This window comes from Mustela nigripes, chromosome 1, assembly GCF_022355385.1.
Source record: "Mustela nigripes isolate SB6536 chromosome 1, MUSNIG.SB6536, whole genome shotgun sequence".
Classification (NCBI taxonomy): Eukaryota; Metazoa; Chordata; class Mammalia; order Carnivora; family Mustelidae; genus Mustela; species Mustela nigripes.
In genome coordinates this window covers 180,551,387-180,576,691 of record NC_081557.1, presented here as the reverse complement: position 1 = coordinate 180,576,691, position 25,305 = coordinate 180,551,387, and the positions used below count along the sequence as shown (strand labels likewise).

The 25,305-nt window shown below is 38.7% G+C and overlaps 1 protein-coding gene across 3 annotated transcripts in view; it reads left to right on the top strand.

The window, feature by feature from the left end:
- The window catches only part of PDE5A (phosphodiesterase 5A), a 148,365-nt gene that overhangs the window by 85,971 nt on the left and 37,089 nt on the right, over positions 1 to 25,305 (top strand). For all 3 annotated transcript variants that reach the window (XM_059377866.1, XM_059377880.1, XM_059377875.1), the window contains exons 10-11: positions 4,218 to 4,393; positions 7,980 to 8,039. In XM_059377866.1, the coding sequence (XP_059233849.1) occupies positions 4,218 to 4,393; positions 7,980 to 8,039 (236 nt within the window). The remainder of the gene's footprint in view (positions 1 to 4,217; positions 4,394 to 7,979; positions 8,040 to 25,305) is intronic.

Genomic DNA, 25,305 nt, shown 5'->3' with positions numbered 1-25,305 from the left:
TTAGATTTATATCAATTTTAATACGTATCCTCATAAGAGTTTTTTTTCAGAGGGAAGGGGAATTCCTGACCAACATGTATAAAACTCATCTGGCAGAATAACATATGAAAAGAGTTGATGAATAGAGATTTGCTCTGTCAGAAATTAAAATAATGCTGTAAAATTAACATAATTTAAAGGTATCATATATCAGAGCACCTGGATGGCTCAGTCCATTGAGCGTCTGACTTTGGCTCAGGTCGTGATCCCAGGGTCCTGGCATTGAGCTCTTCAGCGGGCTCCCTGCTCAGCGGGAAGTCTGCTTCTCCCTCTCCTTTTGCAGCGCCCCCTGCTTCTGCTCTCTTGCTCTCTCTCTCTCTCTGTCAAACAAATAAAATCTTAAAAACAAAAACAACAATAAAAAAGGAAAGTATCATATGTGTGCCAGAAAAGATGGAAAGGTTGATGGAATACAATAGAAAGTGTAAACACAGACCCAATTCTGGTACATATGTTTACATTAGTATTATTGTATATAATAGATCATTGTTTCTAAGGTGCCATTGGCTGATTTTCTGTACTTCCAAGAAAGAAAAAAAATGATTTCAATTAAACTATGACAAGCAGTTGATGAGGATGCAGACTGATTTCAAAATCATTAAAATGTGAAAAAAGTACATAGTAGTTGAAAAAAAATATGACCCTAGTACTTAAGGTAGAATTCAAATCATTGGAGAAGGGATAACTGTTCAAGTATTTTAAGAATCTAGTAGCAATTTGGGGAAAAAACTAAGTTAAATTAAAAAATTAAATGTAATACAATGAATCTATAAAAGTACCAGGGGAAAATATAGATTCATATATAATCTTAAAATGAGGAGGCTTCTCTTAAAAGCAAGATGCTGTACAGCAGAAAACCTCAGATTAAGATAATTGACAAATGACAAGTGCAAAACAAAACAAAACAAAACTCTCAAGATTGGTGATGAGGGCAGGTCTTACATAGCAAGACAGGATGCTGGCTTTGCAGTCCAGCCCATACAGTAGAGAGTACATGAGACTAAAGCAGGATCTCAGTGACCATCCCCTGCTCTGCCAAAAAGCCAGGAGGAAAACTGGTTGGTAGCAACATTGATCCCTGAAATTATGGAAAAGGAAACATAATTGTGTGGTTGTAGAAATCCAACTAGTCCCTTCCACGTGATTGCTGGAGATGCCTTTGGTACCAGCTGAGCTCTCAGAGCTGCCGTGATGACTGCTTGAAACAACGTCAGTACCAGTACTTCATGTGCTCTAATAATATGAAGTGACAGAGATTTTGCTAACTGCACTAGCTCTTGGTTTTTGCCTAATGTTTTTGAGGATTTTTTTTTATGATTGTGTATATTAATTGACTTTTGCTGAGTGGTTTCGTTTTATTTTGGGTTCTGCATTAAGTACTTTGTTTTTGTAGAGAAGTGATTCTGATTTTATAGGGATGCTGGTTGATGTGGCATCTCAAGTGATTAGTTTTAAACTGCATTATTGTACTCTTTATCTACTCGTCCAGACGTTAATGAAGTTCTAAAAACCCTATCTGTAAATGTGTCCGGGCTTTATATTTTCTCCCATAAAGGGACCCTGTTTGTTTATTATAAACCTTTTTCTTCTTATTTTTTTTTAACTTGGCTATTTTTGTTGCATAGAATTCAATTTTCTGAAAACTATAAAGAAGTCAGCAGGATGCTATATAAATATGACTGTCCATTCTGCTTTCTAAGGAGAATTAAATTATACGCCTAAGTAGATAATTCGTCTTCACCCCTTTTCTTGCACTGAGCTTAGCTCTGTCTACACATCTGTGTCTAGACTGGTAGATTGTAACGCAAACACACCTTAGCTGTTCCACTCTGAGCTGTGGTTGTGACAGCCAACTCCTGATATTGGTGCATTTGACATTCACTTTGATACCTTTGAATTCCAGAGGTATAAACTAATACTTGTTAATGCACATTCAGTGACTTTTCTTAAGGCCTTGATTGGAACAGGCGTGCAGGAGGGTTACTTAGCTAGGTCAGAAGCCCAGGGGCCTGCCTGACAGCCATGTTTCAACTCCTTCCTGTTGCCCTTTCCTTTCTGGATGTACAGTGATTCTTAGGAAGTGTTAAAAAGAAAAATCTTGTTTATGAAAAGGGACCATCAAGTAGGAGACAACTTTAGTCAGAATTGAAAGGCAATTCTATTGTGATAAGAGAATAAGGCATGAAACAGGGGGCTCTCAAGAAAATGTGATTTGGAAGATAGTCAGATCCTCGATAAACAGTTCCACATGTATAATTTGGGAATTTGCAAAGGCTGGAGGACAGGACCCCCGTGTTGTGCCATGTACATGGGACATGTGCTTCGAAGGTCATGCCGATTGTCACTGAGTTTGCAGTGTCCAAATTCATTATGTTTCGTTTAAAGTATTTCTTGATAATGGAGTGTTAGAGAAGTAATCCTTATGGTACTAAGGCAGACAGATAAGGATGTCTTTCCTGTCAAATATAGAAGAACTCCCACAACAAACAAGAAAGAGTAAAAATGGGAGTATGGTTAATGTGTAGGGTTAAAAATAAATTGCACACCGATGGCGATAAATGGACTTAAAGTGCAAGCATGTGTCACTGTGGCCCCTATGAAATCCTTTTGTGCACTGGGAAAAATAAGAGATAACAGACTATAGTCTTCATGGGAAAGTAGTTTGGGTCAGAGCCTCAGTCCTGCATTCTTTCATTAAGTCAGTAAACATTTTTCAAGTTCCTGCTATATAGGCCAGGCATTTTGCTAGCTGAGGAAGTGGAACTGAAAAAATAAAATCTCTAGGCCCACGATACATGCAGCCTAGAAAGAGAGTCAGGAATAAAATCCATCATGATACACCGAGTGATCTTTTTTTTTTTTTTCCTCTCCAAATTTTTATGTAAATTCTAATTAGTTCACATATAGTGTTAACATTGGTTTCAGGAGTAGAATTTAGTGAAATAAGCCAGTGGGAGAAAGACACATACTGAGGCATCATCTTAAGGGCAAAGGAAAGAGAAGTGAGCCACCTCCAGGAGCTATGGTGAAGGAGACTGAGGTGTTAACTGGATCACAGGAGGGAGTATATGGGAGCAGTAGAGGCCAGTGGAAAAGCACAGGTTAAGGTGTGAGCGAGCGGGTTGCTACCAGCAGTGACTGGAAGCAGGTACAAGGGCACAGAGCAGCAGCGTGTGGGAAACGGGGGCCTTGGGGACTGGCCCAGGCTGGGTTTGAATTTTAGATCTAAGCCTACCTGCTAAGTGAACTTGAGCAAATGACTTAACCTTTCTGAGACTCAGTTTTTCCATCTGTGAAATAGGGATGGTCACAACTACTTTACAGTGAGATTGTAAGGCCTAAAGATCACATGTGTCCTGAACAGAACTCCACGATTATATATTCAGAGACAGAAGAAATAAGGATTTAACAACACTTGTTAAACCCAGAGGTAGAAGATCACCAAACCCTTCAAAGAGAGGCCACTAGGCTCAGAATCCCATAGAAGTAGTTCAGCAAAGATTTATCATAATGTTGATGTAATTTTCCATTTATATTGACTCTACATTTGACCTAAAAGAAGCCAAGATTTAGGTGGTTATGATTTTCTTCAAAGATTTGTTCTGCTTTTATTTCTAAACAAATAGTCATTTTCATTTGCATTTATTTGTAGTATCCAAAGTTGTCTGCAAATAGGATTCTCCTGGATATGGACGTGCTTATCTGAAATTTGAGACCGTCTATGTGAATTGCCTATTTTCTGCATTCTATTTTGTATGTAATTGTGTTTTTTAACTTTTGGTTTCTCAGTCAGGAAAGGCAGTCTGTGTGACCCAAAATTCTGATGTGCATCAAAATTGTTCTCTTGGCAAGTGTACAAAAATCCAATTAGTCTCCAAAGGACAAAGTGTCTTTGGGGACTCAACTGATCTAAAATTTGTGACCGAGTCTGGAAGAAAACAGTACTCTAGGATTTTTTTGAACACGGGCAACATACATTTAGGACTATGTGAAACAAGTTCTCATATAAATTAATTCAGTTTACTTCTCTAGCTTATATTTGTGAGGATCTGTTTGCTTCTTTGGAGATTCCAAGCATTCCTAATACGAAATTATAAGACAATCTTTGGGGAGAGGGATTTTAAAGTCAATAAAAACTATGCTAATAATATTTACTCAGATTTCTTGGATTGTTATAGGGGTTTGCCAACTTGTTAATAAGATGGAGGAGAATACTGGCAAGGTTAAGCCTTTCAACCGAAATGATGAACAGTTCCTGGAGGCTTTTGTCATCTTTTGTGGCTTGGGGATCCAGAACACACAGATGTATGAAGCGGTGGAGAGAGCCATGGCCAAGCAAATGGTCACACTGGAGGTGGGCTGGCACACGCGGGACCCTCTCCGTCTCTGTGGCCACACACTAAGCTTCTCCCCTTTCCCCCCGGAACCACTTGTGGGGGCGCTGTCTCCTCAGAGAATCAGACTGAATCCTTAGTTCCTCATATAAATAGCTAAGAAACTGACACCCAGAATATTGTAGAAACTTACCAAAGGTCGTATGACCAAACGAGAACTCAGACTGGCTTTCCCTTTACTCCTTCAGCCTTAAGAATCCAGTCACACAGACATCTGTTGTCACCTGTATCCTGTCCCTTTCCTGTTGCCTGAGCTTCCCCATCTCTTTGTGAACAGTTGTAGTCACACATGTTAAAAGATAAAAACAGAAACCTGAAGCACTCGGAGAATCAGAAGTGAGGCATGGGAAACCCCTTCAGATGACAGATTTACGGATCCCACTTCTGAAAATCCTGATTCCTAAGTCTTCAGGAGAGGCCAGAATCGACATTATTCCAGAGCTCCCCTGGTGATTCTGAATGTACGAGCAGCTAGTGAGCTACTGGCTTGGGACACTGACCTCGGGGAGACTCCCTCCCACGTCAGACTAGCCTGCCTGAGCCAGCCAGCCCTTTCCAGATGACTTCCATGAACTGTCTGAAAATGTCACTTTGTATCACACAGAAATGTCTTACATCAGAGACCAGTTTAGGACAGACTTCAAAAGGGCAGTGTCTTATTCATACACTGCCATGAAATATATTTGAATGTTTTCCTACTCTTACTTAGTTGATTGAGATCAATGCGTATCAGTGTTTGGAACATGGTAACTTTCGCTCCGATCCTCTTAAAAAACACCTCACCTAAGTAGCTCAAAAGATATACATTGTAAAGTTTTACCAGTAACCATCATGGTATACTTTACTTTCTAAAATGAATATATAACTCTAATAGTTTTGCCATAGTATATAAGACATCTTGGATTATAAGCCTTTGGAAATCTTTTTCAAATACACACACACCTATGTGTGTGTTTGCATACATATGTACACACAAATATGTGTATGTTTATATGTACACACATACCTCAAGTTATACTTATACAATACATATGTACACATGTAGTTTCATACATATATACACATATACACGTTTGTGCATGTGTTTATAAGTGTATAATTTTTAATCAAGTTTTTATAGTTCCACAGTTTTATACTGAATTGAATCTAAGCCAGTTATCAGTTAGAAATTATCTCTTTTTGTAAAACTTTTTATTATGGGAAATTGCAAGCATATACAGAAGTAGAATACCTTAGTGAGCGCCCATGTACTCATTAGCTGTCTTTAGTTTAACCCTGAAAAAGATTTTCCTGTTCTTATGAGGCACTGGATAAAAGCCAGAGACCCAAACTCGTCAGGTTTTCTTATGGTGGTGAATTATTTTGACCTGGAAGCCATGATCATTATAATGACAATAAAACAACAACAATAATAATAGCTAACCTTTATCAGATGTGCTGACTGTGTGTTCTAAGACCCACAGGTACAGACATACCTCATTTTGTGGTGCTTTGCTTTATCGCCTGTCACAGATACTGCATTTTTCATACACTCACCATCTGTGGCAGCCCTATGTTGAGCAGGTCTATTGGCGTCATTTTGCCAACAACATTTGCTCCCTTCATGTCTCTGTGTAGGACTTTGGTAATTCCCACAGTATTTCAAGCTTCTTCATTGTTATTATATTTGTTGTAGTGATCTGTGATAGTGATTAGGACCTGTTGAAAGTTCAGGTGATGGGTTCACTTTTTTTTTTTAAGCAATGAAGTATTTTTTAAATAAGGTATTACATTGATTTTTTAAGACATAATGCTACTGCACACTTAATACACTATAGTGTCAGCATAACTTTCACATGCACTGGGAAACCAAAACATTCATTTGACTCACTCTATTACTATATTGGCTTTGAGGCAGTGGTCTGGAAACCCGCAGTATCTCTGAGGTATGCCTGTATTAACAAAATTAATCCTTACGACCTTATGAATAAGGTGCTATTTTTACCTTCACTGAGACAAAAATATTTTTTTTTTTAAAATTTAGAATGACATGTTCTAACCATTCATCTGTGTTGCATTGCATTTATTTATATCAGACTAGTGTGTGGCCACAGTCCGCACTTTCCCCAACACACTAGCTCTGTGGTCCCAGCAGCAACGCATAAGCGACCATGACCCATCGATGCCATGTAAGCAGAAGACAGCAGCTCCAAGTTTCCCAGGCTTTCCTAGTGCTTAATGGTTCAAAAGTGAGGACAAGCCTGTTGTAGTACAGGATTATAAATTTTCTGAATCACAAGATAGGAGACACATACGCCATTTTAGATTTTGAATTGCTTCAAATTTTATATTGATTTTTTTTTTAATTTGACAGACAGAGATCACAAGTAGGCAGAGAAGCAGGTAGAGAGAGAAGAGGAAGCAGGCTCCCTGCTGAGCAGAGAGCCCGATATAGGGCTCAATCCCAGGACCCTGGGATCATGACCTGAGCCGAAGGCAGAGGCTTTAACACACTGAGCCACCCAGGCGCCCCTGAATTACTTCAAATTTTAAAGACTCGTTCAAGGAAAACTAGTTCAGACCTCTCAGTTACTCAGGTCACCATTTAAAATCTGAAAATGTCTCGCCTTCTTATCAATCACACTAAAATCTTTGGAGCTTTTAGTAAATCTGTATTGTCTCTGTCAAAAATGAACTTTCAAAAATATTTTTAAAAAATATGGTAGACATTTTAAATATGACCACTACCTCAGATAAAATATTATCCCATTACTTTGAAGTTATTACTTTTGAAATCGAGAATTAATGACTCTTACGTTAAGGTATAAGAAAATGGTAAGCCTGTCTTTTTAACTCTACTCAGGTAAGCGGAAGTGTACTCTAGAGTAGGAGTTGAAAGCAGGCCTCCCTGTCCTGTCACTAAGTGTGAGCTTGCCACCAAGTCGTGAGAACACCTGTGCCTCAGTGTCCTCAGATGTTAACGGAGGGGTTTACAGGCCAGTGCAATGCTTCTTTGCTCTTGACATATGAGTGGAAGGGAATCCCTGAATCTGTATGACATTATATTCTAGCCATGCAATTTTTCTTTATGAAATTCTACGCTGGTTATGGGCCTCATCTGAGGGCCACTTCTATACTATCTTTCCAAATATCAATGTTAAAATGTCAGTGTATGCAAAGATTTTTTTCTTAATTCAATACAAAAGAAAAAAAAATTAAAGTCACTATTATTTTTTAAAAAGCAACACAAAAAGACAAAAAAGGACAAAACAAATTTCCTGCCAAGTCTGAGCTAGTAGCATGGCTGATAAATAATGTGCAGAATAAAAGTGACAAGACTTACTCTGATCATAGGGAATATAACTTTTTGTCTTCTGAAACATGCAATTGAATCAAAATCTGGGATTTTTCTTTCTGTTGAAGAAAGCAGGAAACAAGATTTGACAGTCTGAGGTATCTAGTTCGGTCTCTAGGAAGTTTTAGCAGAATCTCAAGCTTAAGACTGTCAAAGTCTACATTCGGTAGTCCTCTCTTGGATAACCTGTTTTCCTTTGTTTCTTATTATAGGTTCTGTCGTATCATGCTTCAGCAGCAGAGGAAGAAACAAGAGAACTCCAGTCCTTAGCGGTAATTCTCTTTCTTGGTTAAAGTGTCTAAGTGCTGATGTCTAATTAATACATAAACATGGTTCTCTTAGGATAACTGCTTCTAGTAGCAATGATCCCGTTGAATTCAATGTGGCAAATACATAGATGGACATTCATAAAAATGTTTAATTCTACTTTCTTGTAAGGCTACAAAGTCACTGAGGATACAAAGCAAAAGATAACATACTGACTTTATAATACATTATATGATTCTGATTTTTTTTCCAGTAATGTTAATCTTTCTTAGGTCAAAATATAACTTACCTTTCAGTTCCTGGGGAAATGTGGCCTGATGACCATGAGGTGGTGGCTTGGTAAGGGTAATGACAACAAAGATTTTGTAGTTTGTTGCCAATAACCTGCTCTGCCTTACTGAGAATTGAGAGTGATTTTAATGTCTGACCATGTGGCTTATGAAATGTTATTTGAAATTGGGTTCAAATAAGGTCAGTTCCTGAATTCTCATTACATTTTTTATTTAGTATGTTATGAGAAAAAAATCCTGATATGTAAGTAGAATGTTAAATGCTCTCGGTCTTGGTTGAGATCATTTGAGACACTGACACATTGACAACAAAGGCAAGTGGACTTCTGAGTTGAAATTTACTTGGGGCAACATGGAGAAGGTCTACGTGAGATGTGACGAGAGTCTGTAAAGAATGAGAAGGGTGCCAACAGATGACTAAGATTCTTTTTCATTGTCATCGTCATCATAGCTTGCCAAATGCCAACCTGCTATGGCCTTACATACATTTCCTTATGTAATCTGCACAGCTGTGTTATGGAGGCCACCCTGAAGCTAGAGAAGCCAAGTGACTTGCTCAAGGTCACACTGGCAGAAAGTAGGGAAGTCAGGATGCGAGCTCATATGGTCTAGTTCCAGAGCTCATGCACGGACCACTATACTGTCTGTTATGAGCTGTTAGAGAGACAGAAGATTAAAGATGATTGAAGTGCTTTGACCTTCATAATTCAAAAAATGATGGATGGGGTCATTAACTATCAAGAGTGGAAATGTTAAGAAGGGAAAGTGGTAGATTTGACCTAGAACGTGGTAAGTGTGAGGCTCTGGTAGAATCACCAGAATGAACATTTTCAATAGTCAGTGGAGTCAGGACTAGGGTTGGGGTGTGGAACCAGATTTGGAGGTCCTGCCATGGAGTTTGGAGGTGTCGCATGGGAGTGGAGCAGTTGGGAGAGGGGTATGGAAGACTGAGGGCAGAACTCTTGGGAATTGGGTTTCAATGGAAGAAGTAGGAAAGGAACCTTATTGAGAAATGGTAGGTAAGCAGGGAGGAAGATTTAGAATAGGGCAGTAGCACAGAAGGCAAAGGGACGAGTTTCAAAGGGGAAGGAGGGCCCATCAGTGGTAAGAAGGTTGAGAAACAGGACTGAGAGACAGCTGCCGGACTCTGATCACTTGATTGGTGAGGAAGCAACTTTAGGTGTAAAACTGCCCGAGGTAAGAGTGAATGGTGACAAAATGGAGGAAATGAATCATAGCCTAGTTTCAAAAGATAAGTTTTATGTAAAAGTGGGAGTGGAGAAATAGTTATGAAGGGTATTGACTGGGGGCGCCTGGGTGGCTCAGTGGGTTAAAGCCTCTGCCTTCGGCTCGAGTCATGATCTCAGGGTCCTGGGATCGAGTCCCGCATGGGGCTCTCTGCTCAGCAGGGAGCCTGCTTCCTCCTCTCTCTCTCTGCCTGCCTCTCTGCCTACTTGTGATCTCTGTCTGTCAAATAAATAAATAAAATATTAAAAAAAAAAAAAGAAGGGTATTGACTGAACCATGTGAAGTTTTGTGTTTTGGTTTGCTTTGTTGTTGTGTGCAGGGCTTGCTCACAGCCAAACCAGCATGCTCTTGGACAGAGAGTGAAGGTAGGGGTTGAGTGAGTGCAAGGCAGGGAAGAGATCTAGACCTTGGAGCAGCCTAGGCATTGAGTGAGACAAGAGGGAAGGGGTCATAATAATAATAGTATTATTGAGCACTTGCCATATACCTGGCATCTGTGAAGTTCTTTGCGTGTGTTTAGTATATTTAGTCCACGCAACCCCATGGAGTCAGTACTGGTTAGCATTTGGAATTTGAGGAATTTGAAGTTGAGAGGATCTCAGGATCTCCTGGGTGGTAAGTGATGGTGCAAGTACTAAATCCAGACAGCGCGCACCCAGAGCCCGCACTCCATCGCACAGCACTGGAGTGGTATAATGAGCTCGAGAAGAAGGAAGGAGGAGAGCTTACAGACGTTCTCAATGAAATCAGTGAGTGGGAAGTGGAGTCCTTTGGCAAGAACAGTTTTAAGAAATTGAGGTGATTTGTCCTGGAAGGTTAAGCTGCTTCTTCTAGGGTTAGCCTTATTCTGAGGCTTGGTGGGCTGTATTTATTTTGTTCATGATGGTATTTAAAGGAATGAGCAGTTTTTCAATCATTTACAAAGGTTTATAGGTTTTAAATATCTTTCACATCAGGCTTAATTGGCCCGCTTGTCTAATCCTCCCAGGATGATGAAGTTTTGAACTAAAGACATACTATGTATTGGAAATCATCACTTGGAAAGACATCTTGAAGTGCTTGCAGTCACTGCAGGAGTATTAAATTAGTTCTAAAAGGAGGGCAAGGTTACAGTCTGCTATGTGTTGTTTTAGATAAATAGAAACTAGCAAATAGAGCAATGTCTAAAGATAATGCTGGGAAAATCACTTGGGTTATTAAACTTTGCTTTTCACTTTGAAAATAGCAGTCCTTCAGAAAAATTTGAAAGTTATTTTCTCAGTTATTTTCATAATTTTAACCAGACAAAAACCCTTTGCAGTAACTGAAAATTGCCATATTGCAGTATTGTTCAAAGCCATCTGTTGTTTCATTTGGAAAATAGATTTCTGGCAGCTGCATTGAGAAATTTAGGGTTATAAGCTTGTAGGTCAAGTACTTTATTTAAATTGGTTGAAATTCAGCAACTGAGTTCAATGCTGGGTTTCTACCAATCTAATAAAAATTCCTTTACAGCCCCAACTACACAGGTGTCTGCATTATCCAGCAACTACCAAAGCTGCTGCTTTTGTCATGTATCTGATGATTTCCATCAATTCAAAACCTAAAATAAATCGAAAAGCTGTGTAATGTATTCTTAACTTTTATTTTTTACAAATTAGTTCTTGAATTAAATAATATACTTCAGGATGCTAAATATTTATGCCTGTGTCCAGAAAAGTTCTCTAATTACAACAGAAGTATAACAAAGTTGACAGGAAACTCAGAATCCTTATTATTTTTTTCCTTGTTTTACCTGAGGTTTTAATCTAATTTCTCTTGACTTAAAATTGGGTATAGAAGAAATAAAAATTAAGCCTTGTACCATATCCCATTTAATGATCTTTAGGCACAAATGATATCACATAAAAATAAATGGACCCCAGCTACCTGGTTATGGTTATTAGAAAATTATTAGTTAAGATGTCAGAGAGTAATCAGTGTTTATTTCCAGTATTTGATTGACAGATTGCCTTTTCTGCTTTCCTTTCTTGTTAGAAGAGCAGTAAGTAAATATGTATTAGAGTTTAGTTTTTTAAAATTAGCTTCTCAGTTTTGTCACGGACTCGGTGCTTTTTCAGTTCAGTCGTAGAGCTTCTGTGATCAGACATAATGTATCTAAAAGCAAACAGACCCTTTTGTATCCTGAAAGGTTTTCTGCTTCAAAATAGTGAGAGAGGAAGAAGCTGACCACTTAGGCAGGATTTCCTAGGACAGAATTTATTTCATCTTGACCTTAATCTTTCAGAACCAGAAACTTCACATGAACTCCCTTGATCAGGTGTGTGTGTTCCTGCTGTCACCTACAGCAAAGCTGGCTCCCTGACCCACATCTCTGATGTCTAGGTCAGTGTCAGATTATAGATCCACTTCCTTGTCTCAAGATGATCATCACGTTCCCTCATTTTTGAAGAAAATATGTATATGGACAGTCAAATTACAAATGGAAAATTTTGAACCGATACTAACAAGAGTTGACGTTATGATCTCGATAACCAGTGTCCCTGAACTGTAGTAACCTATGGCATCTAGTAAGGTGCCCTCTCCCTCAAACAGGTGCTAGAATTACCCTGAAACCATCTGAGTCCTTTGGACTTCCTGTTCGCCATCAGTTGATACATTCATTTTTTATAGGTGTCTATAACACTAACTGGGCTATATCTTTTCCACATTGGCGATAGATTCTGTTTGATTCTTCCCTGTTTTCCTTTGGCAAGCTAATCTTATCTTTTCTGCTCTGATTTTCCTAGTGGATTACTTCCAACTGTAATCTTAGCTCCAAAGTATAGTGGCGCCATTCTTGAACTTCTTATAGCCTAACTAGGTGTTAACCAGATCTGCACTAATTATTCCTCACTGTAGTCAGAAATTTACCTCGAAGGTTTTACTTAAAAGCATATATACATTTTTTCAGAATCTTGACATTGTCATGTGCCATTTTTACATGGTTTTGGAAAACTGTGCGCTCATTACTTTTTACAATCTGTGCCTCTTCACCATGAGATTTAAAAGATTACATTTATATAATATTAGAAAGAAAGAAAAATCATAAAACATTTTGATGTAGTTATTAAAGAAAATATGCTAATCCTGTCCTGCTTTGCCTTATTCACTTCTTTATTCTGTGTAAAATTTGGTTCTTTGAATATTCACCTCCCTTTATATAAGTAGATTTCTTTCTTGTATGCATTTGGATTCACTTTGTTCTTAGATAAATTCTAACAGGTTTTTGAATGGTGTGGATTTTTTTTTCTTTAAGAACATATTTTCTGTGCATGTTAAAAGTGGGGAAGAGAGACATTAGGCTCCTGTAAAGTATAATGTGATGGCTGTCAAATGGCTTTATGCAAAGACCTGGAAGCCAAACTTGTCCACTCTTCGTAACATGGCGCTCCACTCGGTGGGAGGTAGGGATCAGAGACTGATAGGCAGATCCCGAAACCCCTAACTGAGGATCCCTGCTTGTAGCTACCAATAAACTCCTCAGGTATCTTACGTTAATTTTATCCCTGAAAATAATTTCCTTGAAGAATGGATCATTAAAGAAAATCTCTTTTTTTCCTAACATTTATATTGAATAAACATCCGGAGGAGTAATGTAACAAAATGCCTTCATTGAAACACTGAAGCAAATTGGAAAAATCTGACATTTTATGAAAGACCAAGTTCAGTATTCTGCTCTTCTTCTTTTTTTTTTTTTAATTTTATTTATTTATTTGACAGAGAGAGACTACAGTAAGAGAGGGAACACAAGCAGGGGGAATGAGAGAGGGAGAAGCAGGCTTTCCACTGAACTGAGGAGCCTGATGCAGGGCTCAATCCCAGGACCCCGGGATCATGACCTGAGCCAAAGGCAGACACTTAACTACTGAGCCACCCAGGTGCCCCACTGCTCTTCTTTTCAAACTTATTTTAATAAATAACTTTCTGAGTAAGGAGCCTTTTCTTAAGGTGACTATTAGGAGTTGTTTTCATACTTCTATTTTTGCTCTTGAGATTTGATACTTCAGACCTAAGGCAGGTAGAATGCCTTTGATAGCAGTGTGACCTTTTTTGTATAAAGATTATACAATTGAGCAAATTGTGTAGCCATGTAGCCACATGTCTTTATTTTCTTCTGAGGTTACCAGAGACTTTGCCACAGGCTAAATATAAACCTTTTTCATGAGGCATCCACCAAAAATAAGAAACTCAATAATTTTTAAATGATTCTTTTATTTACCTTACCCAAGTGTATTATTTTTCTATGGACACATGTTTTTTGGGCTTCAAGGAGACTATACACCTTACAAATAGTTTATTTCCTATAAAGTTTTATTTTTCTATTAAGTGAACAAAGAGCGGCCCTCTCCACTTGTGTAAAAGCCTTCATAATAAGAAATAGTTGAATTTTAAAAAGTCTGTCATTCATCTTATGTAAGGCACTGATGATGCTAGGGATAGATTCTCTTTGACATTTTTTTTTTTAAGATTATATTTATTTATTTATTTGCCAGAGAGAGAGAGAGGCAGCGAGAGAGGGGACATAAACAGGGGAAGTGGGAGAGGGAGAAGCAGGCTTCCATTGAGCAGGGAACCCAACACAGGGCTCCATCCCAGGACCCCGGGGTCATGACCCAAGCCAAAGGCAAATGCTTAACAACTGAGCCACCCAGGTGCCCTTTTCTTTGACTTTAAAAAAGTGTGTGACTATATTAGTCAGGGTTCTCCAGAGAAACAGAACCAGTAGGTGAGAGATTTATTCTGAGGAATTGGCTCACACAGTTAATGGGAGCTGAGAAATCCAGCAGTCTGTTGTCTGCAAGCCTGGAGCCCCAGGAAAGCCAGTGGTATAATTCAGTTTGAGTCTAAAGGCCCGAGGACAGAGGAGCTGATGGTTGAAATCCAAGTCCATTGGCCTGAGAAGATGAGATGAGTTATCCTAACTCCATAGGAAGCAAAACCAGCATATTCTTCCTCCCTCTTTTGTTCTCCTCAAGCCCTAAACACACAGATGATGCCCGCCCACACTGGGGAGGGTATTCTCCTAAGTCCACTGATTCATTGCTAATCTCATCCAGAAATACTGTCACAGACATACCCAGAAATATGTTTAATTTGGGCACCTTTTGTCCAGTCAAGTTGAGACAAAAAGTTAACCATCACAAGTGACAAAAAAAAGTAGTTAAATGTGTACTTACATTGTCTGTCATTGTGTTGTTACAGCTCAGTTGCGAACTACTAACATACTTGTGTCATCACTTTAAAAACTGTATTTCAACTATTTATGTGCCTGTCTTCTCCACCAGCCTGTTCTTGACCCATCCTCATCGTCATAGCTACCCTTTACTGGTTGCTTAATAGGAACCTGGTTTACATAGCTTGTTAGATGATTGTGTGAATGAATCAATCAGTAGATTTTGGAGAATCCAGACTTTTAGAGAGCCTATACTCGCGCCTGAAATACACAACTCAAGCTTCTTCAGTATTCAACAAGATTTTGCTTTCTTTTTTTTCTTTAAAATGGTTATGAAGCTAGAAATAATTCACTTGTTGATGAAATATATAAAGCCACATGGGTCTGGAGGAAAACTTGCTTCAACTTCCAGCTCCATCATCTCAGGCAAATCTGTGACTTCTTTCGTCTCTCAGGTTCTTTATCTATAAAATGAGGATAACAAAAGAAATTACCTAGTGGAGCTGTAGGGTCTGGAGTTTCTGGTGCCTTATGCCCCAGTAAGTATTAGTTATTTTTAGTAGTGGTAACAGCGAGAGGAAAATCAGTTCTCAAAATCTAGTAGTAGCAGCAACAAGATCTTGATGTATCCTGTCATGTTTCATGTCTTTTTGTCTGAGCGATTCTAATAATGTGCACTTCAAGAAAGTATACACTCTTTTTTTTTTTTAATTAGTCTAAGTGGAATAGGTAGGTGGAAAATCTGGTAGGAAGAAATACCATGTGTCATAAGAACAAATATAAACCTTTGTTTATACAGTACAAACAGTTCTCTACTTGAGGGGAGTAATCTAGAATTGACTGGTAACTTCTTGCCAGAGTTACTAAAAAGTGGATTGGGGTCATAGCTATCCCATCCTGCATTCCCGGTGTTCTTGGAATGAATGAATGAATCAAACTTTAGTGAGAAGGCAAACTGAAGCCAATATTTTAAAAATTACAGAAATGAAATATTTATTGGGCAGATGAAAGGTATTCAGCTATATTTGAAAATTGTTAAAGCAAATAAAATTAAAAACAACTATAGAATGAGAAAGCATATATCTGTTGTTTCTAACACAGCATGGTTCATTATTAATGTTAGCATTTATATTATAACTCTTTGCCAAAGTAAATTAAATTTAATTTAATATTATGGAGAACTGGCTAGGTGCTTAATGATCACAAAAAGATTTTCATTTACACATTTGTATTTATCTCTGACTCTGTGTGGGCATTATATTAGGTGTTCCACATGACAAAAATAAAAGATCTCTACCTTCTTAGACCTTGAATAGTATAGGGCTATATACAATATATACTATAATTATACAGTATTATATTATTATAGCCAGAAACAAAAAGCAATGACTTTAAAGTATATTACATTGTGAAATTACATAGTATAGAGACATTCTAGGATGAATGGTCTGGGGTATGTGTAGTTTTTCAGGTAAGAGATGTGGCAAGTCTGTGATTTCATCCTGCACTGTATTCAGCAACCTGCAGATAAAAATGCATCTAGGTTTTAGCTACCAAACTGCTTCTAGAAATAGCACGCTTGGATTTGCAATAAAAATTCAGAGCTCACTGCCTTCCATAGACACACCAAAACTACAACTACATATAAAACATCTCTGAGAATGACTTGAGGACTAGTAAAACTAAGATTTTATGGAACTAAAGATATAAAGAAAAAGTCACATCAAGACAAGGGAGGCAGAGATGCAGTCTACTCAGGACCCACACCACCCAGCATGGCAACCTTCAAACAGGAAGATACCACAATTGCAAAGGCCCTCTCTGAGGAATAAGGACCCAACCTCCACATCGGGCTCTCTAACCCAAGAAACCTGCACTAGGAAGATGAGCTCCCATAACATCTGGCTTTGAAAACCAGTGGGGCTTAAGTCCAGGAGAGCCAGAGGACAGTAGGAAACTAAGACTCTGCTCTTAATTAAAGGGCTTATGCACAGTCTCACTTGTTCTGACTCCCAGAGCAGAAGCAACAGTTTGAAAAGTGTTTGTGTTACATGTGAATGACATTCATTGACTAATTTAATTGACTAAATTTAGGGCATGGAACTAATCTGGAGATCTGTTGGAAACTTCTCCAAGGATAGAAATAGTAGTGGATGCCATTTTTTTTTCTCTCCCCTTTACCTGGCTACCCTGAGAAGCTGCCCTGCCTCGCAGGTATCACTTCTGACATTCTCCATCTACAGTGCTAGTATTGCTTGCCCTGCCCTGGCATTTCCCTGCAGCCCACCCACCCTCGCCTGCGCCACTCCCAAGTGACTCCACCCCACCGCCCCTGACCGGTGACAATGGCACAGCCCCAGGTAATCTCACCCTACAACAACCAGTGGGTGGTCCTCCACCCTGCCATATCCAGAGGGGGTGGGTGACCAGGGCAATTTGCACCTCAGGGTCCTATAAGACACCTTCTACATAAAGCCACTCCTTCAAGACAAGGAGACATAACTGATCTACCTAATCCAGAGAAGCAGACAGAGAGTCGGGCAAAATGAAGAGACAGAAGATTATGTTCCAAATGAAAGAACAAAATAAAACTGCAGAAAAGAAATAAATGAAATGGACGTAGATAATCTACCAGACAAAGAAATGGTTACAAAGACGCTTACTGATCTTGGGAGAAGAATGGATGAATGCAATGAGAACTTCAACAAAGAGATAGAAAATACAAAAAGAGAACTGATCAGCTGAAAGAATACAATAATTGAAATTAAAAATACACTAAAGGGAATCAACAGCAGATTAAATGATGCAGAAGAACAAATCAACTTCTCTAAAACAGGGGAGTGGAAATCACCCAATGAGAGCAAAAAGAAAAGGAATTTTTTAAAATGAGGATAGTTGAAGGGATGACATCAAGCATACTAACACTTAGATAGGGGTCCCAGAAGGATAAGAGAGAGAGAAAGGGACAGAAAACCTGTTTGAAGAAATAATGCCTAAAAACTTTCCTAACCTGGTGAAGGAAGAAAACATCCAACTCCAGGAAGTACAGAAAGCCCCAAAAAGAAGAACCCGAAGATAACCACACCAAGACACATTATAATCCAAGTGTCAAAAATTAAAGAGATCATGTTAAAAGCAGCAAGAGAAAAACAACTAGTTGTATACAAGGGAGCCCCTACAAAACTATCAATTGGTGTTTCAGCAGAAACTTTATAGGCCAGAAGAGAGTTGCACAATATATTCAAACTGCTGAAAGGAAGAAACAAAGCCAAAAAGACTCTATCTGGCAAGGTTATCATTCAGAACTGAATGGAAGGTGAGGAGTATCCCCAACAAACAAAAACTAAAGGAGTTTACCACCATAAACTGGCCTTACAGGAAATGTTGAACGTACTTTCTTAAAAAGGAAAAGGAAGGTCATAATTAGCAATAAGAAAATTACTAAAGAAAAAATCTCACTGGTAAGGTGAATAGACAGTAAAGGTACTGGGTCAACCATTTATATAACTATTATGGGGGAAAAAAGACAAAAGTAGTAAAATCCTCTACATCTACAATAATTAGTCGGAGACTACACAAAATATATGTAAAATATGGTGTCAAAAACAAAACATACAGTGGAGTAGAAATCTAATGTTTTAGAATGTGCTCAAACTTTAGTGACCATCAACTGAATATAGACTGGTATATACCTAGGATGTTGTATATGAATTTTATGGTAACCAGAAATAAAATACCTATAATGGATACACAAAAAAATTGAGAGTAAGGAATAAAAATGTAACACTAAGGAAAGTTACCAAATCACAAGAGAAGGAAGCAAGAGAAAAAGGAACAGAGAACTGTAAAAACAACTAGAAAACTACAAAATGTCAGTAAGTACATATCTATCAATAATGTAAATAGACTAAGTGCTCCAATCAAAAGAAATAGTGTGGCTGAATGGATAAAGAAACAAGACCCATCTACACATTACCTACAAGAGACTCTCTTGAGATCTAAAGATACACACAGACTGAAAATGAAGAGATGGAAAAAGATTTCACATGCAAATAAATGAGGGAAAAAAGCAAAATGACTTTAAAAAAAAAAAAAAAAGATTTGTTATTTATTGGAGAGAGAGTCGGGGAACGGGCAGAGGGAGAGGGACAAGCAGGACTCTGCCCTGAGTGCAGAGTCTGATGTGGGGCTCAGTCACAATCTGAGATCATGACCTGAGACAAAACCAAGAGTTGAATGCTTAAGCAATTGCGCCACCCAGGCACCCCACAAAATATGCTTTAAAACAGAGACTGTAACAAGAGAAAGACATAATGATAAAAGGATCATTCCATCAAGAGGGTATGACACTTGTAAATATCTATGCACCCAACATACAGGCAGCTTAATACATAAAACAAATATTACCAGACATAAAGGGGGAAATTGACAGTAATACAACAATAGTAGAAGATTTAAAACCCACTTACATCAAATGGATAGATCATCCATACAAAAAGTCAATAAGGAACCATTGGTTTTAAGTGACACATTAGTCAAGATGGACTTAAATATATACAGAGCATCCCATACAAAAACAGCAGAATACACATTGTTTTCAGGAAATAACAAAGATCAGAGTAGAAACAAATGAAATAGACTAAAAATCCAATAGAAAACATCAAAGAAATGAAGAACTGATTCTTTGAAAAGACAAAATAGATAAACCTGTAACCATACTCATCTTGAGGGAGGGGAAAAAAAAAAAAAGAATAAAACCAGAGGGCTCAAATAGATATGAACATTAGAAATAAAATTAGAAGTAAAAGAGAAGTTATAACAGATGTTACAGAAACACAAAGGAACTTGGGGCGCCTGGGTGGATCAGTTGGTTAAGTGAAAATTGGGTCAGTTCTTAGAAACAACAATTTTCTAAGACCCCCAACAACAAAGAAATAGAAAATCGGAACAGAACAATTCCTAGTGATGAAATTTAATCAGTAATTTTAAAAAACTCCCAATAAACAAAGTCAAGACCAGATGGCTTCACAAGTGAATTCTACCAAATATTTAAAGAAGAGTTAATATCTACCTTTCTCAAATTATTAACCCCCCCCAAAAAAAGAGGGCAAAGAAATGCTTCAAAAATCATTCTATGAGGCCAGCATTACCATAATACCAAAACCAGGCAAAGACACCACAAAAAAAGAAAATTATAGGCCAATATTGCTGATAAACATAGATGCAGAAATTCTTAACAAATATTAGAATCCAAATGCACCAGTACATTAAAAGGATCACCATGATCAAGTGGGATTATTCCAGAGATACAAGGGTGATTCAGTATCTGCAAATCAATGTGATATACCACATTAATAAAATGAATGGTAAAAATCATGTGGTCATCTCAATAGATGTGAAAAAAAGCATTTAACAAAATTTAACATGCACTTATGATTAAAAACTCTCAACAGAGTGAGTATAAAAGGAACATACCTCAACATAATAAAGACCATGTATAACAAACCCATAGCAAACATCATATTCAATATGGAAAAGTTGAGAAGTTTTTCTCTAAAATTAGAAATAAGACAGGATGCCCACTCATGCCATTTGTATTAAACATAGTATTCTAAGTCCTAGCCAGAGAATCAAGCAAAAAAATAAATAAATAAAAGGCATCCAAATTGGAAAGGAAAAAGTACAACTCACTATTTGCAGATGGCTTGATACTATATAGGGAAAAGTCTAAAAACTCCATAAAAAAACTAATAAATGAATTCAGTGAGTCACAGGATACAAAATTAATATACAGAAATCTGTGCCATTTCTGTACATTAATAACAAAGTACTAGAAAGAAATTAAGAAAACAATCCCATTTGCAATTATATCAAAAAGAATAACCACCTAGGAATAAATTTAACCAAAGACATAAAACACTTGTTCTCTGAAAACTGTAAAACCTTGATGAAAAAAAGTAAAGACACAAATAAATGGAAAAATCAACCTGTGCTTATGGATTCGAGGAATTAATATTATTAAAATGTCCATATTTCCCAAAGCAATTTGTAGATTCGTTGCAATCCCTATCAAATGCCAAGAGCATTTTTCACAGAACTCAAACGACTAATTCTGAAATTTGCACAGGACCACAAAAGACTCCAAGTAACCAAAGTGATCTTGAGAAGGAAGACCAAAGCTGGAGGAATCACACTCCCTGTTTTCAAACTATACTACAAAGCTAAGTAATCATAACACTATGGTACTGGCACAAAACAGACACACAGACCAATGCAGCTGAAAAGAGAGGCCAGAAATAAACCCATGCTTATATGGTCAATTAATCTTCCACAAAGGAGGTAAGAATATACAGTGGTGAAAAGACAGCCTCTTCAATAAATGGTGTTGAGGAAATTGGACAGATACATGGGAAAGAATGAAACTGGACCACTTTCATACACCGTATACAAAAATAAACTCAAAATGTAACAGTGGAAACCACAAAATTCTTGAAAGAAAGCATAAGCAGTAAACTCTTTGACATCAGTCCCAGTGATTTTTTTTTTTTTTTTTTTGGATCTGTCTCCTCAGGCAAGGGCAACAAAAGCAAAAATAAACAAATGAGACTATATCAAAGGAGAAAGGTTTTACTAGCAAAGGAAACCAAAACAAAAGGGCAACCTACTGAATGGAGGGAGATATATGCAAATGACTTTTCTCTAGCTACAGAAGTCCTACCGGGCACTTCTTCCAATAGGATATGCTTCATCTACATTGAAAATCTGTAGTTTGGTGTAGCCACCTCCATGGATGATCTGAGCTAGATCTTCTGGATGGTTTGTTGTAGCTTCTCTGTCAGCCCTTGCTGCTTCATCCTGTACTTTTATGTCACAGAGACGGCGTCTTTTCCTTAAACCTTAAGAATCGACCTCTGCTGGCTTCAAATTTTCTTTAGCTTCCTCTCTCAGCCCTCATAGAATTGAATAGAGTGAGGGCCTTGCTCTGGATTAGGCTTTAGCTTAATGGAATGTTGTGGCTGCTTTGATCTTCTCTCCAGACCACTGCAACTTTCTCCGCATCAACAATAAGGCTACTTTGCTTTCTTATCATGTGCGTGTTCACTGGAGTAGCACCCTTAATTTCCTCTTTTGCATTCACAACTTGGCCAACTAGAGCACGAGGCCTGGCTTTTGGCTGACCTTGGCTTTTGACATGCCTTCCTCACTAAGATCGATCATTTCTACCTTTTGATTTATAAAGTGAGAAACGCGCGATTCTTCCTTCATTCGAACACTTAGAGGTCATTGCAGGATTATTGATTGGCCTAATTTCACTATTCTATTGTCTCCGAGAATAGAGAGGCCCAAGGAGAGGGAGAGATGGTGGAACAGCGGGTCGGTGGAGCAGCAGGACATACACAGCATTTACCGGTTAGGTTTACCGTCTTATATGGGCACATTCATGGTGCCCCAAAACAATTACAGTAGTTACATCAAAGATCCCTTATCACAGATCACCATAACAAATGTAATTAATGATAATGAAAAGTTTAACATATTGTGAAAATTACCACAATGTGACGTAGAGACACAAAGTGAGCAAATGCTAGTGGAAAATAGTACTGACAGACTTCTTGATGCAGGGTTACCATAAATCTTCAGTTGGTTCAAAACACAACATCTGCAAAGCACAGCGAAACAAAGCATGTCTGTACCTCACTGACGAAACCAGAATCAGTCTGGAACCCTAGCTGCAAGGGAGTCACAGAAATTTATTTTTGAGTCTTCTAGACTCTTCAGAAAATGAAGGCTCACTAGCAGAAGGTTGAAATAGATGCTAATGGAATCTTGGTATAATATCTACCAAAGAGACACACTGGTGAGTGTTTCCCTGGTGCAGCTGGGAAAGATGAGAGATGAACTAGCTTATGAAAACTTGGGGAGGGTGGTGCGTTCTAAGGAGGAAAAATGGTTAAAGAGGATTGGAGGTGAGAAAGAGTATTAATTAACCTAAAAAACAAATGGCAAAACTTTAGGCCTCCTCCCTTACCCTTCCCCACAAAAATACAAATGGCAATTTCAGGAAACTCAAATTTTCATTTAGAGCATTCTTGCAGCAGGTTGAGATGCTACCCTGTCTAATCCTCTACACGCACGCGGAGGTTGTGGCCCTTATTTAGTCAGGAGTTGTGGACAATCTCTTCTCTCATGTGTGAGGAGGCCTGACAGTGACATGAATGTGGAATCAAGCATGAAAGACACAACATAACGTAACAGCTAAGGTGTACCCACCCATTTCCCTTAACTGAGGAGAGGGTCCCAGACAGGAGATGGAGCCCTGTACAGGGAAGTCACTGGGAAGATTCAGATGCCACCTACAGGGTGGTCACTTCGTTCCACAGTGAGGAGGCAATAAGAGATGCTGGAGTCCTCTGGCCGGAGAGATAAATAGAGTGTAAATTCAGAATATTAAACCTCGGAGACACTTTAACCCAACCCTCTCATTTTACATGAGAAAACAGAGAGGCTGAATGTCTTGTTGAGGTTGAATGAAGTCAGTGGAACCCTGGGACTAGAACCCTTAATAGCAAACATACCTTTTTTTAATGATTTTATTCATTTATTTGATAGAGCAGCAGGGAGAGGCTTAAGGGGAGAGAGAGGGGCAAGCAGACACCTCACTGAGTGCAGAGCCCAACGTGGGGCTCAATCTCATGACCCTGAGATCATGAGCTGAGCCAAAGTCAAGAGTTGTCCCCTTAAATGACTGAGCTACTCAGGTGTCCCGCAAATATACATTTTTTCCATGTGTTTCACTTTGCTTTAAAATTGTTCTTTTATGATCATTGTTTAATGCTGAACTGTAAATGTGGTAGTTAATCTAGCTAATTGTGATCACTTTAATATTTAGCTCCTTATCAGATGGCATTCAGAACAACTGCTTCTGAGTTAAGAACAATAAGAAATTAAAATATTTTAAAAACTCTGAATACTGCTTCCTTTAGCCTAGTCCAGGCTTACTCCCAAAGATAGGCTTAGTTTCACCCTTAATGAATTTCACTTCCGTAATCGGTTGTGTTTTAAGAAATTTTGCAAAAATGGTGTAAAGGGGTCGAAGAATTAGAATTAAAGGGTCATTAAAAGGTGACTTAAATGAAGAATTTCCTCTTGCTTTATGAAATGGTAAGAATTACAGGCAATAAGTTTTATTTAAAATCACCTTTATCCCAAGCCATTTCAAGACACATAGAAAGTTGAATTGCCCCGCAGTGGTCAAAGAGACAGTTTACAAGGGCTGTAAGTGACTTCCAACATGCTCACGGCTGGCTAGCAATCAGTTCTGAAAATGCTGAACCTCTGTATCACTGAGCACAAGGTTCCCAAGGCAAACATTTGCGTGTCCCCACCAGGGTCTGCTCCGGAGAGGCTGAGTCGTGGTGTGGGGTGACTGAACACGCCCAAGACAAGACTGCTTTCTCTCCATAGAGAGGTTGGGAATTCGAGGGTCAAGGAGAGAGGGGCAAGCTGTGTTGGCTGTCCGTATCCCATAGCATCTAGAATATTCTTTGTGGAAGGAACGAAAGACAACTTCTGTAAGAATAACGATGCCCTAAGGAAAACAACAACAACAACAACAACAAAAACACATCTGTTCTCTTGTGGAGCACAGCCCGTTTTGGGAAGCAGCTGCAATCTGCTTTGAGTTACAAGGTGGGCTCATTCCCACCTCCGCACTGCCGGCTTGCCCAGCAGTTGAGGGCTCTCCTCTCTGAGGCTGCTGTAAACAATGGAGCCCTTTATCTCAACATGTTAAATCCTCCTCATTTCCCCATGTCAGCCCACGCAGTAGCCTGTGGAACTATCTCAAGAGAATGCATATTTTCTCGTGAATGTTGGGCTTGGGAAAAGAGTCTTAGTCTGGACTATGAAAAGGGTGACATTAAAGTTTAAACGAGTCCGATATATGTAAGTACCATGTGAAGGTCAGGAGAGCAGGAGAATGGGCAAGTGCCCTGAGATTGGTACGGGAAAGCTGTGCATTGCTCAGTTAGATTTTACTACTTTGGCCTTTTTGCTTTGGAAACAATGGAGGAAAAGCCGATATCCTAGACACTCCTAGGAAAACAGGGGTTTGGAGGGAATCAAGGAAAAGACATTAAAAGGAAGGAGCCGGGTTCAGATTTCCTAATTTGTCTTCCCTCTGCCTGGCACCAACTTAAAGCCTCTTTTCATCAGGTGAATCGCAGCCCAATCTGGCTAAAGCAGTTAAAGGGCTGGCCGGGAAAATGGTCAAGAGGGTTGGGGGGTGGGGGTTCCTGCAAGTTCTGATGCCCACCGGGCCGGCAGGAAATCAAAGAGAGAAGCCTGACACCTCTGGGCTATCCAAGAGAGGCAGGCACCTTGGCCTTGGCCTTGGCCAGTGTTGCTTCATGAGAATTGGGGCTCAGAGTGGCCTGACTTCTCAGAAGCCAGAAATCCATTTTTTGTTGTTCTTATAACAGATTGGAATGCACTCACCAGGTCTGCTAGTTTTCTAACTCAGGTTCATGAGCTTCACCC